This window comes from Salmo salar, chromosome 15 (assembly GCF_965601325.2).
Source record: "Salmo salar chromosome 15, fSalSal1, whole genome shotgun sequence".
Lineage (NCBI taxonomy): Eukaryota > Metazoa > Chordata > Actinopteri > Salmoniformes > Salmonidae > Salmo > Salmo salar.
Window position 1 is genome coordinate 23,786,038 of NC_138305.1, and position 13,900 is coordinate 23,799,937.

A 13,900-nucleotide genomic window follows, 5' to 3' on the forward strand; every position below is an offset into this window, starting at 1 on the left:
AGCCAGTATATAGCTCTGGTTTTCAACCTGGGAGTGATGAGGGTAATAGAGCACTTATGACCTGTTACGACCTGTTATGACCAGATACGAGCTGTTATGACCTCTCTTAATCCCTTGGTCCTATGACAAATGTCATTATCCGAGCCAGAGGTTTAGGATTATGACACTTGTCACTAGGAGTAGATGGCGGGATGACGCAATCGTGTCTCCACACCCTCTAGGTAATGGCGTTCCCTATCTGAGACTGTGTCGGTGACCTTTATCGCTGGAGCTCCTGTACAAACAAACTACAACGGGAGAGACTCTAGACATTGATACTGCATGACACTCAGGATGAAGCAATAGTGCTGTGGATACTGTATATAATACACTTCAACAGCAGAAACCAGACTGGTCATGCGTGGTAATTGCATTGTGACTTCCTGGAAAAGTTGTATTTTTTATATAGACCTTATATATGAATGTCATCAGAGGTCCAAATGGGTCTGCTTTCTTGTCTGTCTCAAATATGACATTGACGTCATCTCTTATGACAGCATGTATGAGAAATATGGTTAATTCATAGGAAATATTAACACGTGACGCAAATCCCACATTGTCATTATACATTTATATATGAGACATTACCGACTGTGTGACCTGTGGTGTTTTTTACTTAGTGCGTGAATCTATTTAAGATCATCCTCAAACAGAAATACAGTCACAGGAGAGGCTGAGGTTACTGCTATTGGATTTCTAACGAATTCCATCCATGTCCTGACTCCTGGGAGCTGAGAGGAACCAAACGACGAGGATGGGGATATCGTGAAGATGGAGATGAACCAAACGATGAGGATGGGGCTACCGTGAAGATGGAGAGGAACCAAACGATGAGGATGGGGCTACCGTAAAGATGGAGAGGAACCAAACGATGAGGATGGGGCTACCGTAAAGATGGAGAGAAACCAAACGATGAGGATGGGGCTACCGTGAAAGATGGAGAGGAACCAAACGATGAGGATGGGGCTACCGTGAAAGATGGAGAGGAACCAAACGATGAGGATGGGGCTACCGTGAAAATGGAGAGGAACCAAACGATCAGGATGGGGCTACCGTGAAAATGGAGAGGAACCAAACGATCAGGATGGGGCTATCGTGAAAATGGAGAGGAACCAAACGATGAGGATGGGGCTACCGTGAAAATGGAGAGGAACCAAACGATGAGGATGGGGCTACCGTGAAAATGGAGAGGAACCAAACGATGAGGATGGGGCTACCGTGAAAATGGAGAGGGACCAAACGATGAGGATGGGGCTACCGTGAAAATGGAGGGGAACCAAACGATGAGGATGGGGCTATCGTGAAGATGGAGCGGAACCAAAAGATGAGGATGGGGCTATCGTGAAGATGGAGCGGAACCAAATGGAGATGCTTGTTGTCGTGGCGCAAAGACGAACTCAGTTCTCCCACTCATCACTGCACTCTCTCTACCTCTCTTCTTCACTCTCTCTCCCTCTTTCTCTCACCTTTCCTTCTCTCTCTCTCTCTTCTTCACTTTCTCTCTACTTCACTCTCTTCTCTCTCTCTCTCCCTTTCCTTCTCTCTCTCTTCTTCACTCTCTCGCTCCCTCTCTCTTTCTCTCTCCCTTTCCTTCTCTCTCTCTTCTTCACTCTCTCTCTCCCTCTCTCTTTCTCTCTCCCTTCTCTCTCTCTCTCCCTCTCTCCCTTTCCTTCTCTCTCTTCTTCACTCTCTCTCTCCCTCTTTCTCTCTCCCTTTCCTTCTCTCTCTCTCTCTCTCTTCTTCGCTCTCTCTCTCCATCTCTCTTTCTCTCTCTCCCTCTCTCTCTTTCTCTCCCTTCTTCTCCCCCTCTCTCTTCTCATCCCTACCCCTCTTTCTATCTCTCTCTACTCCCCCTCTTTTTCTCTACCCCTCTCTTCTCTTCCCTACCCCTCTTTCTATCGCTCTCTACTTCCCCCCTCTCTCATTCTCCCCCCCCCCCCTCTACCTCCTTGTCTTATTATTTTCCCCCTCCACCCCCCTATCCATTCTTTTATTTTGTTCCTTTTTTCTCAGGCAGACGCTACTGCCTGCTTCCTCCCCTGGGTTGCAGCATCGACGCAGGTTGGCGTCAGAGAGTTCTAATTTTACTGCTGTTGATGCTGATGTTAAAAGAAGCGACGAGCACCTGCTATTACTGCCGCCGCTCCTTCTCCTCAGGGCTGGCAAGGCTTATTAATAGAGTGATGAATAACACACTGATGGAGCACTGAGGACAAGGCATATTAATAGAGCGATGAATAACACACGGATGGAGCTGAGGACAAGGCATATTAATAGAATGATGAATAACACACTGATGGAGCTGAGGACAAGGCTTATTAATAGAGTGATGAATAACACACTGATGGAGCTGAGGACAAGGCATATTAATAGAGTGATGAATAACACACTGATGGAGCTGAGGACAAGGCATATTAATAGAGTGATGAATAACACACTGATGGAGCTGAGGACAAGGCATATTAATAGAGTGATGAATAACACACTGATGGAGCTGAGGACAAGGCATATTAATAGAGTGATGAATAAATAACACACTGATGGAGCTGAGGACAAGGCATATTAATAGTGTGATGAATAACACACTGATGGAGCACTGAGGACAAGGCATATTAATAGAGGGATGAATAACACACTGATGGAGCACTGAGGACAAGGCATATTAATAGAGCGATGAATAACACACTGATGGAGCACTGAGGACAAGGCATATTAATAGAGGGATGAATAACACACTGATGGAGCACTCAGGACAAGGCATATTAATAGAGGGATGAATAACACTGATGGAGCTCAGGACAAGGCATATTAATAGAGCGATGAATAACACTGATGGAGCTGAGGACAAGGCATATTAATAGAGGGATGAATAACACACTGATGGAGCTGAGGACAAGGCATATTAATAGAGTGATGAATAACACACTGATGGAGCACTGAGGACAAGGCATATTAATAGAGTGATGAATAACACACTGATGGAGCTGAGGACAAGGCATATTAATAGAGTGATGAATAACACACTGATGGAGCACTGAGGACAAGGCATATTAATAGAGTGATGAATAACACACTGATGGAGCACTGAGGACAAGGCATATTAATAGAGCGATGAATAACACACTGATGGAGCACTGAGGACAAGGCATATTAATAGAGGGATGAATAACACTGATGGAGCTGAGGACAAGGCATATTAATAGAGCGATGAATAACACTGATGGAGCTGAGGACAAGGCATATTAATAGAGTGATGAATAAATAACACACTGATGGAGCTGAGGACAAGGCATATTAATAGAGCGATGAATAACACACTGATGGAGCTGAGGACAAGGCATATTAATAGAGTGATGAATAACACACTGATGGAGCTGAGGACAAGGCATATTAATAGAGTGATGAATAACACACTGATGGAGCTGAGGACAAGGCATATTAATAGAGCGATGAAAATAACACACTGATGGAGCTGAGGACAAGGCATATTAATAGAGTGATGAATAACACACTGATGGAGCTGAAGACAAGGCATATTAATAGAGTGATGAATAACACACTGATGGAGCTGAGGACAAGGCATATTAATAGAGCGATGAATAACACACTGATGGAGCTGAGGACAAAGGCTTATTAATAGAGTGATGAATAACACACTGATGGAGCACTGAGGACAAGGCATATCAATAGAGGGATGAATAACACACTGGTGGAGTACTGAGGACAAGGCATATTAATAGAGCGATGAATAACACACTGGTGGAGTACTGAGGACAAGGCATATTAATAGAGCGATGAATAACACACTGATGGAGCTGAGGACAAGGCATATTAATAGAGTGATGAATAACACACTGATGGAGCCTGAGGACAAGGCATATTAATAGAGTGATGAATAACACACTGATGGAGCTGAGGACAAGGCATATTAATAGAGTGATGAATAACACACTGATGGAGCACTGAGGACAAGGCATATTAATAGAGCGATGAATAACACACTGATGGAGCTGAGGACAAGGCATATTAATAGAGTGATGAATAACACACTGATGGAGCACTGAGGACAAGGCATATTAATAGAGCGATGAATACACACTGATGGAGCCTGAGGACAAGGCATATTAATAGAGTAATGAATAACACACTGATGGAGCACTGAGGACAAGGCATATTAATAGAGTGATGAATAACACACTGATGGAGCACTGAGGACAAGGCATATTAATAGAGCGATGAATAACACTGATGGAGCTGAGGACAAGGCATATTAATAGAGTAATGAATAACACACTGATGGAGCTGAGGACAAGGCATATTAATAGAGCGACTGAATAAATAACACACTGATGGAGCTGAGGACAAGGCATATTAATAGAGTGATGAATAACACACTGATGGAGCTGAGGACAAGGCATATTAATAGAGCGATGAATAACACTGATGGAGCTGAGGACAAGGCATATTAATTGAGCGATGAATAACACACTGATGGAGCACTGAGGACAAGGCATATTAATAGAGTGATGAATAACACACTGATGGAGCTGAGGACAAGGCATATTAATAGAGTGATGAATAACACACTGATGGAGCACTGAGGGACAAGGCATATTAATAGAGCGATGAATAACACACTGATGGAGCACTGAGGACAAGGCATATTAATAGAGTGATGAATAACACACTGATGGAGCTGAGGACAAGGCATATTAATAGAGGGATGAATAACACACTGATGGAGCTGAGGACAAGGCATATTAATAGAGCGATGAATAACACTGATGGAGCTGAGGACAAGGCATATTAATAGAGCGATGAATAACACACTGATGGAGCACTGAGGACAAGGCATATTAATAGAGCGATGAATAACACACTGATGGAGCTGAGGACAAGGCATATTAATAGAGTGATGAATAACACACTGATGGAGCACTGAGGACAAGGCATATTAATAGAGTGATGAATAACACACTGATGGAGCTGAGGACAAGGCATATTAATAGAGTGATGAATAACACACTGATGGAGCTGAGGACAAGGCATATTAATAGAGTGATGAATAACACACTGATGGAGCACTGAGGACAAGGCATATTAATAGAGCGTTGAATACCACACTGATGGAGCACTGAGGACAAGGCATATTAATAGAGCGATGAATAACACACTGATGGAGCACTGAGGACAAGGCATATTAATAGAGCGATGAATAACACACTGATGGAGCACTGAGGACAAGGCATATTAATAGAGGGATGAATAACACACTGATGGAGCACTGAGGACAAGGCATATTAATAGAGGGATGAATAACACACTGATAGGGCTGAGGACAAGGCATATTAATAGAGTGATGAATAACACACTGATGGAGCTGAGGACAAGGCATATTAATAGAGTGATGAATAACACACTGATGGAGCTGAGGACAAGGCATATTAATAGAGCGATGAATAAATAACACACTGATGGAGCTGAGGACAAGGCATATTAATAGAGTGATGAATAACACACTGATGGAGCTGAGGACAAGGCATATTAATAGAGCGATGAATAACACTGATGGAGCTGAGGACAAGGCATATTAATTGAGCGATGAATAACACACTGATGGAGCACTGAGGACAAGGCATATTAATAGAGTGATGAATAACACACTGATGGAGCTGAGGACAAGGCATATTAATAGAGCGATGAATAACACACTGATGGAGCACTGAGGACAAGGCATATTAATAGAGTGATGAATAACACACTGATGGAGCTGAGGACAAGGCTTATTAATAGAGTGATGAATAACACACTGATGGAGCACTGAGGAAAAGGCATATTAATAGAGCGATGAATAACACACTGATGGAGCACTGAGGACAAGGCATATTAATAGAGCGATGAATAACACACTGATGGAGCTGAGGACAAGGCATATTAATAGAGTGATGAATAACACACAATAGCATCAATATTGGTGCAGGGTTACAGGGTAGCCTATAGCATCAATATTGGTGCAGGGTTACAGGGTAGCCTATAGCATCAATATTGGTGCAAGGTTAGCGAGTAGCCTATAGGATCAATATTGGTGCAGGGTTAGCAGGTAGCCTATAGCATCAATATTGGTGCAGGGTTACAGGGTAGCCTATAGCATCAATATTGGTACATGGTTACAGGGTAGCCTATAGCATCAATATTGGTGCAGGGTTACAGGGTAGCCTATAGCATCAATATTGGTGCAGGGTTAGCGGGTAGCCTATAGCATCAATATTGGTGCAGGGTTAGCGAGTAGCCTATAACATCAATATTGGTACAGGGTTACAGGGTAGCCTATAGGATCAATATTGGTGCAGGGTTAGCGGGTAGCCTATAGAATCAATATTGGTGCAGGGTTACTGGGTAGCCTATAGCATCAATATTGGTGCAGGGTTAGCAGGTAGCCTATAGAATCAATATTGGTGCAGGGTTCGCAGGTAGCCTATAACATCAATATTGGTGCAGGGTTACTGGGTAGCCTATAGCATCAATATTGGTGCAGGGTTAGCAGGTAGCCTATAGAATCAATATTTTTGCAGGGTTAGCAGGTAGCCTATAGAATCAATATTGGTGCAGGGTTAGCGGGTAGCCTATAGCATCAATATTGGTGCAGGGTTAGCGAGTAGCCTATAGCATCAATATTTTGGTGCAGGGTTAGCAGGTAGCCTATAGCATCAATATCGGTGCAGGGTTAGCGGGTAGCCTATAGCATCAATATCGGTGCAGGGTTCGCAGGTAGCCTATAGAATCAATATTGGTGCAGGGTTAGCAGGTAGCCTATAGAATCAATATTGGTGCAGGGTTAGAGGGTAGATTATAGGATCAATATTGGTGCAGGGTTAGAGGGTAGATTATAGCATCAATATTGGTGCAGGGTTAGAGGGTAGATTATAGGATCAATATTGGTGCAGTTTAACCTTAACATTTGGAATCAATCATTAAACTTCTCTGGAGTTTCGGAGTGCGTTTCTTTGGAAGAATACACATTGAGGGTACAGAGATAAGGTGAAGCAATAAAGAACCGCTGTGAAACATATGTCTTTGTAACTATTGCACAAAAGGGTGTGCCTATGACAGAACAGTCAGTGAGAGCAGTACACTGCGTCTTTCAGTGTGTGATTGCCGACTTCCTCTCACCGACACGCCCTCCTCTCGTTCACTAGAGCACGCACAAAGCATTTCCTGAGCACAGTCATTGAGCAAACTGCCTCCATTAAGTATGTACAAGGGAAATATGGGGCCATGGGAAATGAGCAGATGGGTTTGAATACGTGGCTGGTACTGGGGTAGGAAGGGTGTGGATGAGAGTACATCAGTACATGAGAGTAATATGAAATGCTGCAATGACAGAGATGTGTATTATATAGGCCTAGGTATTATATGTCTAACATAGTTGTCGTTTATGCACCTACACAATTCCCAATCTGGCCCTCAATTCCCAATCTGGCCTTCAATTCCCAATCTGGCCCTCAATTCCCAATCTGGCCTTCAATTCCCAATCTGGCCCTCAATTCCCAATCTGGCCTTCAATTCCCAATCTGGCCCTCAATTCCCAATCTGGCCTTCAATTCCCAATCTGGCCCTCAATTCCCAATCTGGCCCTCAATTCCCAATCTGGCCCTCAATTCCCAATCTGGCCTTCAATTCCCAATCTGGCCCTCAATTCCCAATCTGGTTTATCATGGCCACCTAATCATCCTCAGCTTCCAATTGTCTCATTCATCCCCTCTCCTCCTGCTGTAAAACGAGAATATGTGCTCAGTCAATTTACCTGGTAAAATAAGGATGAATAATAAATAAATCCCACCCGACTCTTCCTCTCTTATGGCCTATGGATCATGATATGGGATTCACATTTACATCATTCTCATACGTGACTTGCTCAAGGGCACATTGGCAGATGTTTTATCTAGTCGGCTCATGGGATTCAAACCAGTCTACCTTTCGGTTACTTGCCCAACACTCTTAATTGCTAGGCTACCTGGCTCCTGTAATGATAGGGTTGCTAGGCTACCTGGCTCCTGTAATGATAGGGTTGCTAGGCTACCTGGCTCCTGTAATGATTAGGGTTGCTAGGCTACCTGGCTCCTGTAATGATAGGGTTGCTAGGCTACCTGGCTCCTGTAATGATAGGGTTGCTAGGCTACCTGGCTCCTGTAATTATAGGGTTGCTAGGCTACCTGGCTCCTGTAATGATAGGGTTGCTAGGCTACCTGCCGCCAGTAATGACAGGGACTGGCGCCACAGAATGGACTCCAAAGTCAAGTATAGCATAATCAACCTTCTACTCATCATGGTACAGACCAGGGTTGGGGTCAGTTGCATTTAAATTCCAGTCAATTCAGGATGTGCACTGAAATTCCAATTCTCTTCAATGCTTTTCAGTTGGGAAAACTGGAATTTGATTTACTTTCTGAATTGACTGACTGGAATTGAAATTGATTTGACCCCAACCCTGGTACAGACTTCTAGAGGCAATCTGAGCTTGCAACTCTGCTGTCCTAATCCGTTTTCTTCTGGCTTTTGTTTCGTTTCTTTTATTTGGTTTTATAAATGCTTGAGTAACTCTCCGCTGTTACTAGTTTTCCATATGAATGCAGAGACATTCTCTACAGTGTGACCAGACTGTGTGGCCTGTATACCTTAAAAAGACCCGAATCAGGGGAGACTAGAGTAGGCTTGTGGGGTGTATGAATAATGCAATAAAACATAGCTCTTAAAATGGAAGTCTTCTTACCCAGACCATCACTCTAGTTCACTGTTATATCTGCCTGTGGCCCTACTCTGTCCATTATGCCCAGACTAGTAGACATAGTGTAGAGGTTTCTGCTTTCAAATGCAGCATTTCAAATATAGACCAACAGCAGCACCATTTTCTTGAGAACTTTTCTTCTCTTGTTCAAATGTTAGACCAGGGCTCTTCTACCCTGTTCCCGGAGAACTACTGTCCTGTAGGTTTACACCAGGGCTCTCCTACCCTGTTCCTGGAGAGCTACTGTCCTGTAGGTTTACACCAGGGCTCTTCTACCCTGTTCCCGGAGAACTACTGTCCTGTAGGTTTACACCAGGGCTCTCCTACCCTGTTCCTGGAGAGCTACTGTCCTGTAGGTTAACACCAGAGCTTTCCTACCCTGTTCCTGGAGAGCTACTGTCCTGTAGGTTTACACCAGGGCTCTCCTACCCTGTTCCTGGAGAGCTACTGTCCTGTAGGTTAACACCAGAGCTTTCCTACCCTGTTCCTGGAGAGCTACTGTCCTGTAGGTTTACACCAGGGCTCTCCTACCCTGTTCCTGGAGAGCTACTGTCCTGTAGGTTTACACCAGGGCTCTCCTACCCTGTTCCTGGAGAGCTACCGTTCTGTAGGTTTACACCAGGGCGCTCCTACCCTGTTCCTGGAGAGCTACCGTTCTGTAGGTTTACACCAGGGCGCTCCTACCCTGTTCCTGGAGAGCTACCGTTCTGTAGGTTTACAACAGGGCTCTCCAACCCTGTTCTGAGGTGTTCCTCAGATTTGTCCTTTTTACAAAAATAAAATGCATATTACCAAGAAACCATTGCAGGCTATCAATCAAATTAGAGTAGCTAGACTGTCTGAATATCTTTGCTGGCATATCTGCTGGAAAAGTTGACAGACTTTAGAAAAGCAAGCAATAACTAAATGTAATGAATAAGACTCACATTCCTTTCAATCTTTTACCCAGATTTTAGCAGAGATGCAGAGAAGCATATTTTCTTTCTTAATAAAAAAACCCAAGTCAAGATACAGACAGCTCAAAAAGTATGCTTAGATATGCAATAATATATATATATATATATATATATATGTATAGCATTAAGAATAATGATTATGGCTCTAGATTGCAGGAAAAAGCTGTTTCAGGTGTTTGAAAAATTATAAATTCTCCAATTTTCTTAAGGGGGCATAACCCCCCGGACCCACTTCCAGCCATTCTCACATACCTTGTGCCCCCTCTGATTTATATGCAACACATTACATAAATCCCTTTTAGAGGGTCAGAAATAGATCTAAACATTCTGCAGGTGGACTTAGACAAAAATCCAGTCGTTTGATCATGCGAAAGCTGTAGCTGTTGCTCTAATTTTATCCGACATGGCACGTTGAGTTCCTGACTGGGACCTATAGAGCTGTTACAGTAGCAGGCTAGTCTGTAGTTATATCAAGCAGACGTGCATTTAGTCCTACTGACTGTAGCCTAAAAAGCATGAGCTTCATGAGTTTAGAAATATTAGAAAATAGACCATCTACATGGTCCGACATTATTTTGCTAGATTCCTAATAAATTACCTCGAAATGCGGTTTGCTGTATGAATGCATCTCTTGCCCAGAGAGAGAGAGAGAGAGAGAGAGCGAGAGAGCGCGAGAGAGCGAGGATATCCCTAGTAGCCTAACGCATGAGGAAAGATGTCTATCTTTACCATTTTAGCGACATAAAGTTGCTGGAGCAAATAGATTGTAAAGTGCCAAAATAATTAGATTGCCAATGCGATTGAACTTCCATGCTCAAAAAAAGTATGTTCCACAAATCATTTCTGCCGGGTTGGTTGAAGCAGCAATAATCTATATTTGGGCACGGAAAAGAACGTCACATCGTCGTTGCCAAGTTAAAGAAAAAAAAAAGAACAGATGAGCACGCGCTGACGTCAGAGCGCTCTGACGTGAAGTCAACCTTAGCAACAGAGCTGTGGAACAATAAATACACAGCGCACGGAGAGGTGTAGACCACTACGTTATTAATGGACCAATGTTAGACGATTGTGTAACTGTCCCCTATAGAAAACCATTTACACTATATATATTATAAAGTGTAACCAGTTATACATTTCAGTGCAAAAATGATGATTTGTCTCTGTGTATGCATTTAAAAAAATTAAAAAAAGGTAGACGTGAATAAATAATTTAATATATTTATTCTTTCAACAGTTTATTTTTGTACGTTTTTCAAAGGTTCAGTTTGCTTCGTTTCCTTTTTTAAAATTGTAGTATAAAAATAATTTCAAATTTCACAAAAAAAAAACGTTTTCACAGAAAACTTTTATACTAGGATAGACCAACCAGACATGGCTAGACAAGCACATCATGATTATAATTAAAATATCAAACATACAAGAAGCTCACATTCCATCAACCAGAAAACAAACAGGTCAAGATAACTATATTGCTCTGAACACAGAAACACAACTTCGTTACCTAGCACCATAAAATCAACAACTATTTTGTCAACCCAAACTATTGTTTTATTAGTTAAACATGCTTTAATCAGCTACATAGTTGAAAGAGGCAAGTAATAGCCTATTATAGTCCATACAAAACAAGGTAAACAAATATATTTTGCTTCCTGGTTGTGCGAGTCCAAGTCCATATCTCTGCGATCATTCTGCACATGGAGGAAGTGCTAAATGTGCTCTAGAGGAAATGGTGTTGTGTGGAAGAATGTGCATCCCAAATGCAATACTTTAGACAAGAACCCTATGGGAATAGTGCACTACTTTAGACCAGAGCCCTATGGGACACCTTATAGATCCTGATCAAAAGCAATGAATATATAGGTCATAGGGTGTCATTTGGGACACAGCTACGGTTCTCCTGCTCACAGGGCTAGGAGTGTAGGGGAGCTGAGGGACTACGGTTGTCCTGCTCACAGGGCTAGGAGTGTAGGGGAGCTGAGGGACTACGGTTGTCCTGCTCACAGGGCTAGGAGTGTAGGGGAGCTGAGGGAGTCAGAGGATTGATCGTTGCTGCTGCTCCCTCTCTGTTGGGCTACGCCACAGGTAGTCAACGCCTCCGCCTCTGGATAGCTGAAGACGAAGGAAGATGTGTATGTGGTGCAGGCTGGGGTGCAGGTGACCACAGGGGTGCACAGGGGCTCAAAGTCATTATTGGCTGTGCTGTAGAGAGGCTCCCAGTCCTGGGTGTACATGGAGCTGGTCAGATCGACCTCGGGCACCGACCGGGCCGTCTCCATCTCAGTCTTGGAGAGGAGAGACAGGGACTCCAGGCAGGCTGTGTCCAGGTCGGCCATCTTGACGTCGGAGACGGAGGCGGTGGAAAGGAGGGGGCTGCTGGAGAAGATTGAGGTGGAGAGGTTGGAGCTGGTGGTCGACGGAATGGAGGTAAGGGGAGTAGCAGAGCAGACGGAGCTGGAGACCATGCTTTGAGGCTGAGGTGGGGACAGCTGGATGGAGACTCCGTAGGAGTGGGAGGGGAAAACAGTGTCCATATCAGAGGGGATCTTGCAGATGGGCTGGTGGGCTGCCAGGATAAACTCCAACTTCTCCTTCTCTTTGAGCAGGTTGGCGATGTCATTTTGGAGAGCGGACTTCTCATCCTCCAGCTCGTCAGTTTCACCCTGCAGAGTGTCGGTGAGTTCCTTCCTCCTGTTGCGGCATTTAGCTGCTGCCTGCTTGTTCCTCTCTCTACGGAATCTTTTCTTCGCTTCCTCCTCAGGCGAAAGCTATAGAAGAAAAAAAAACCAGAAGAAAATGAATTCCCCACCATCTTTGAATGCAATGTGATCATTAAATCCAACATGCATTGTTCTCCATATTCAAAACCAAAGTGTCGTAAATGAATACAATGCTTCTAGATCAGGTCTAAGATCAGTTAAGATATTTACCTGTTCCATTTTGGCTCTGCGCCCAGAGCTGTGGCCCCTGTTCCTCATGGCGCTAGTGTAGGTTGGGGGGCTGGCACTGTAGGGATGGACTCTGTGAGAAGGGGCCACGGAGGATACGAGCGACTGATCCATCCACTGCAGGTCTGGACTGGCAGAGATGGCCGTGACAGTAGGGATGAAGGAGCCACTGGACACTGAAGTCAGGTCTGTGAAGTCCTGTCCGAGATTGAGGAGAGAATTCAGTCAGTACAGGAGTATTTCTATCCAGACAGGGTAGAGTACTAGGGTGAGTGATGCTGCTGAAGCAATGTACAGCATCATGTCCCTTCATGCATATGAATGAAGCCAGTTGGTCGGTCTATTAAAAAGCCATACGGTTTATAAATATCCCTCCTGATGTAAGCTATGACGCAGAACTTTTCTCTGGAGTTTCCTCGTTAAACGAATGAACTATAGGAGTATGTAGTCAGTGTTGCAGAGCAGAAGCAAGTCTGATGCTTTATTACTAGTCAACATCAAGGCTATACTATAAGGAGACTTCATGCACTTCTAGTCTAACATGTTATTGTTTATCTAATAAAATTACAGTAATATATATGATTACTGTAATGTTAATACACTATAGTACCAGTGCTTGACTTGTACTGAAATAATTGCTGGTATTCATTGTTTGTATTGCTCCACAATATCTTCCAGCTAATATTCTATATGAAGTACAGGAGCTACCGATGAGCTCCAACAGTATTACATTTGAGGTGTCAATACTCGATGAGCTCCTTCCCAAGTCAAGCGCTGACAAGTAGTACAGTTATCAATGACATTGTAACTAAAGGTAATATGCCATAATTGATCGATCAACGTACCTGAGATTGGGGAGAGCCTACAGTGGAGTAAGATCCCGCAGGAGAGTTGTAGTAAACCAGGTTGTCGCAAGCTGGAGAAGCGGTACTGCACCGGGAAGAGGAGTCACAATCCGTGTTGAAAGCCGAGTACATCATCGTTTCAAGAGATCACGGAGAAACTCGGTAAAATCCCCCCCCAAAAAAGCGTCGGCTAAAGTTGTCAAAGTCAAGTGATCCCTTTTTGTCAGGTTAGCTGTTGTTGATAGAGATCCTTTGTTGTTGTCGTCGTCTATTTCGTATCTTTGCGTTGTCTTTTTAGCTGCTAAAAGTTTGACTGCCAACTCTTGACAG

The 13,900-nt window shown here is 43.7% G+C and overlaps 1 protein-coding gene across 1 annotated transcript; it reads right to left on the reverse strand.

Annotated features, from left to right (window-relative positions):
* Positions 1-10,982: 10,982 nt before the first annotated feature.
* LOC106571028 (protein c-Fos) lies at positions 10,983-13,900 on the reverse strand. The gene is made up of 3 exons (XM_014143656.3): positions 13,571-13,900; positions 12,708-12,923; positions 10,983-12,545 (listed from the first exon to the last, which is right to left on the reverse strand). Exons 1-3 carry the CDS (start codon positions 13,703-13,705, stop codon positions 11,778-11,780), a joined length of 1,119 nt encoding a protein of 372 aa, XP_013999131.1. The 5' UTR covers positions 13,706-13,900; the 3' UTR covers positions 10,983-11,777.

Excerpts from the sequence above, each read along its gene's own strand:
- LOC106571028 (XM_014143656.3), bottom strand. The coding sequence starts at position 13,705 with ATGATGTACTCGGCTTTCAACACGGATTGTGACTCCTCTTCCCGGTGC. Across the intron at positions 12,924-13,570 it reads TAGGCTCTCCCCAATCTCAG|GACTTCACAGACCTGACTTC; the intron begins GTACGTTGATCG and ends AATCTCGGACAG. Across the intron at positions 12,546-12,707 it reads GCAGAGCCAAAATGGAACAG|CTTTCGCCTGAGGAGGAAGC; the intron begins GTAAATATCTTA and ends TTTCTTCTATAG.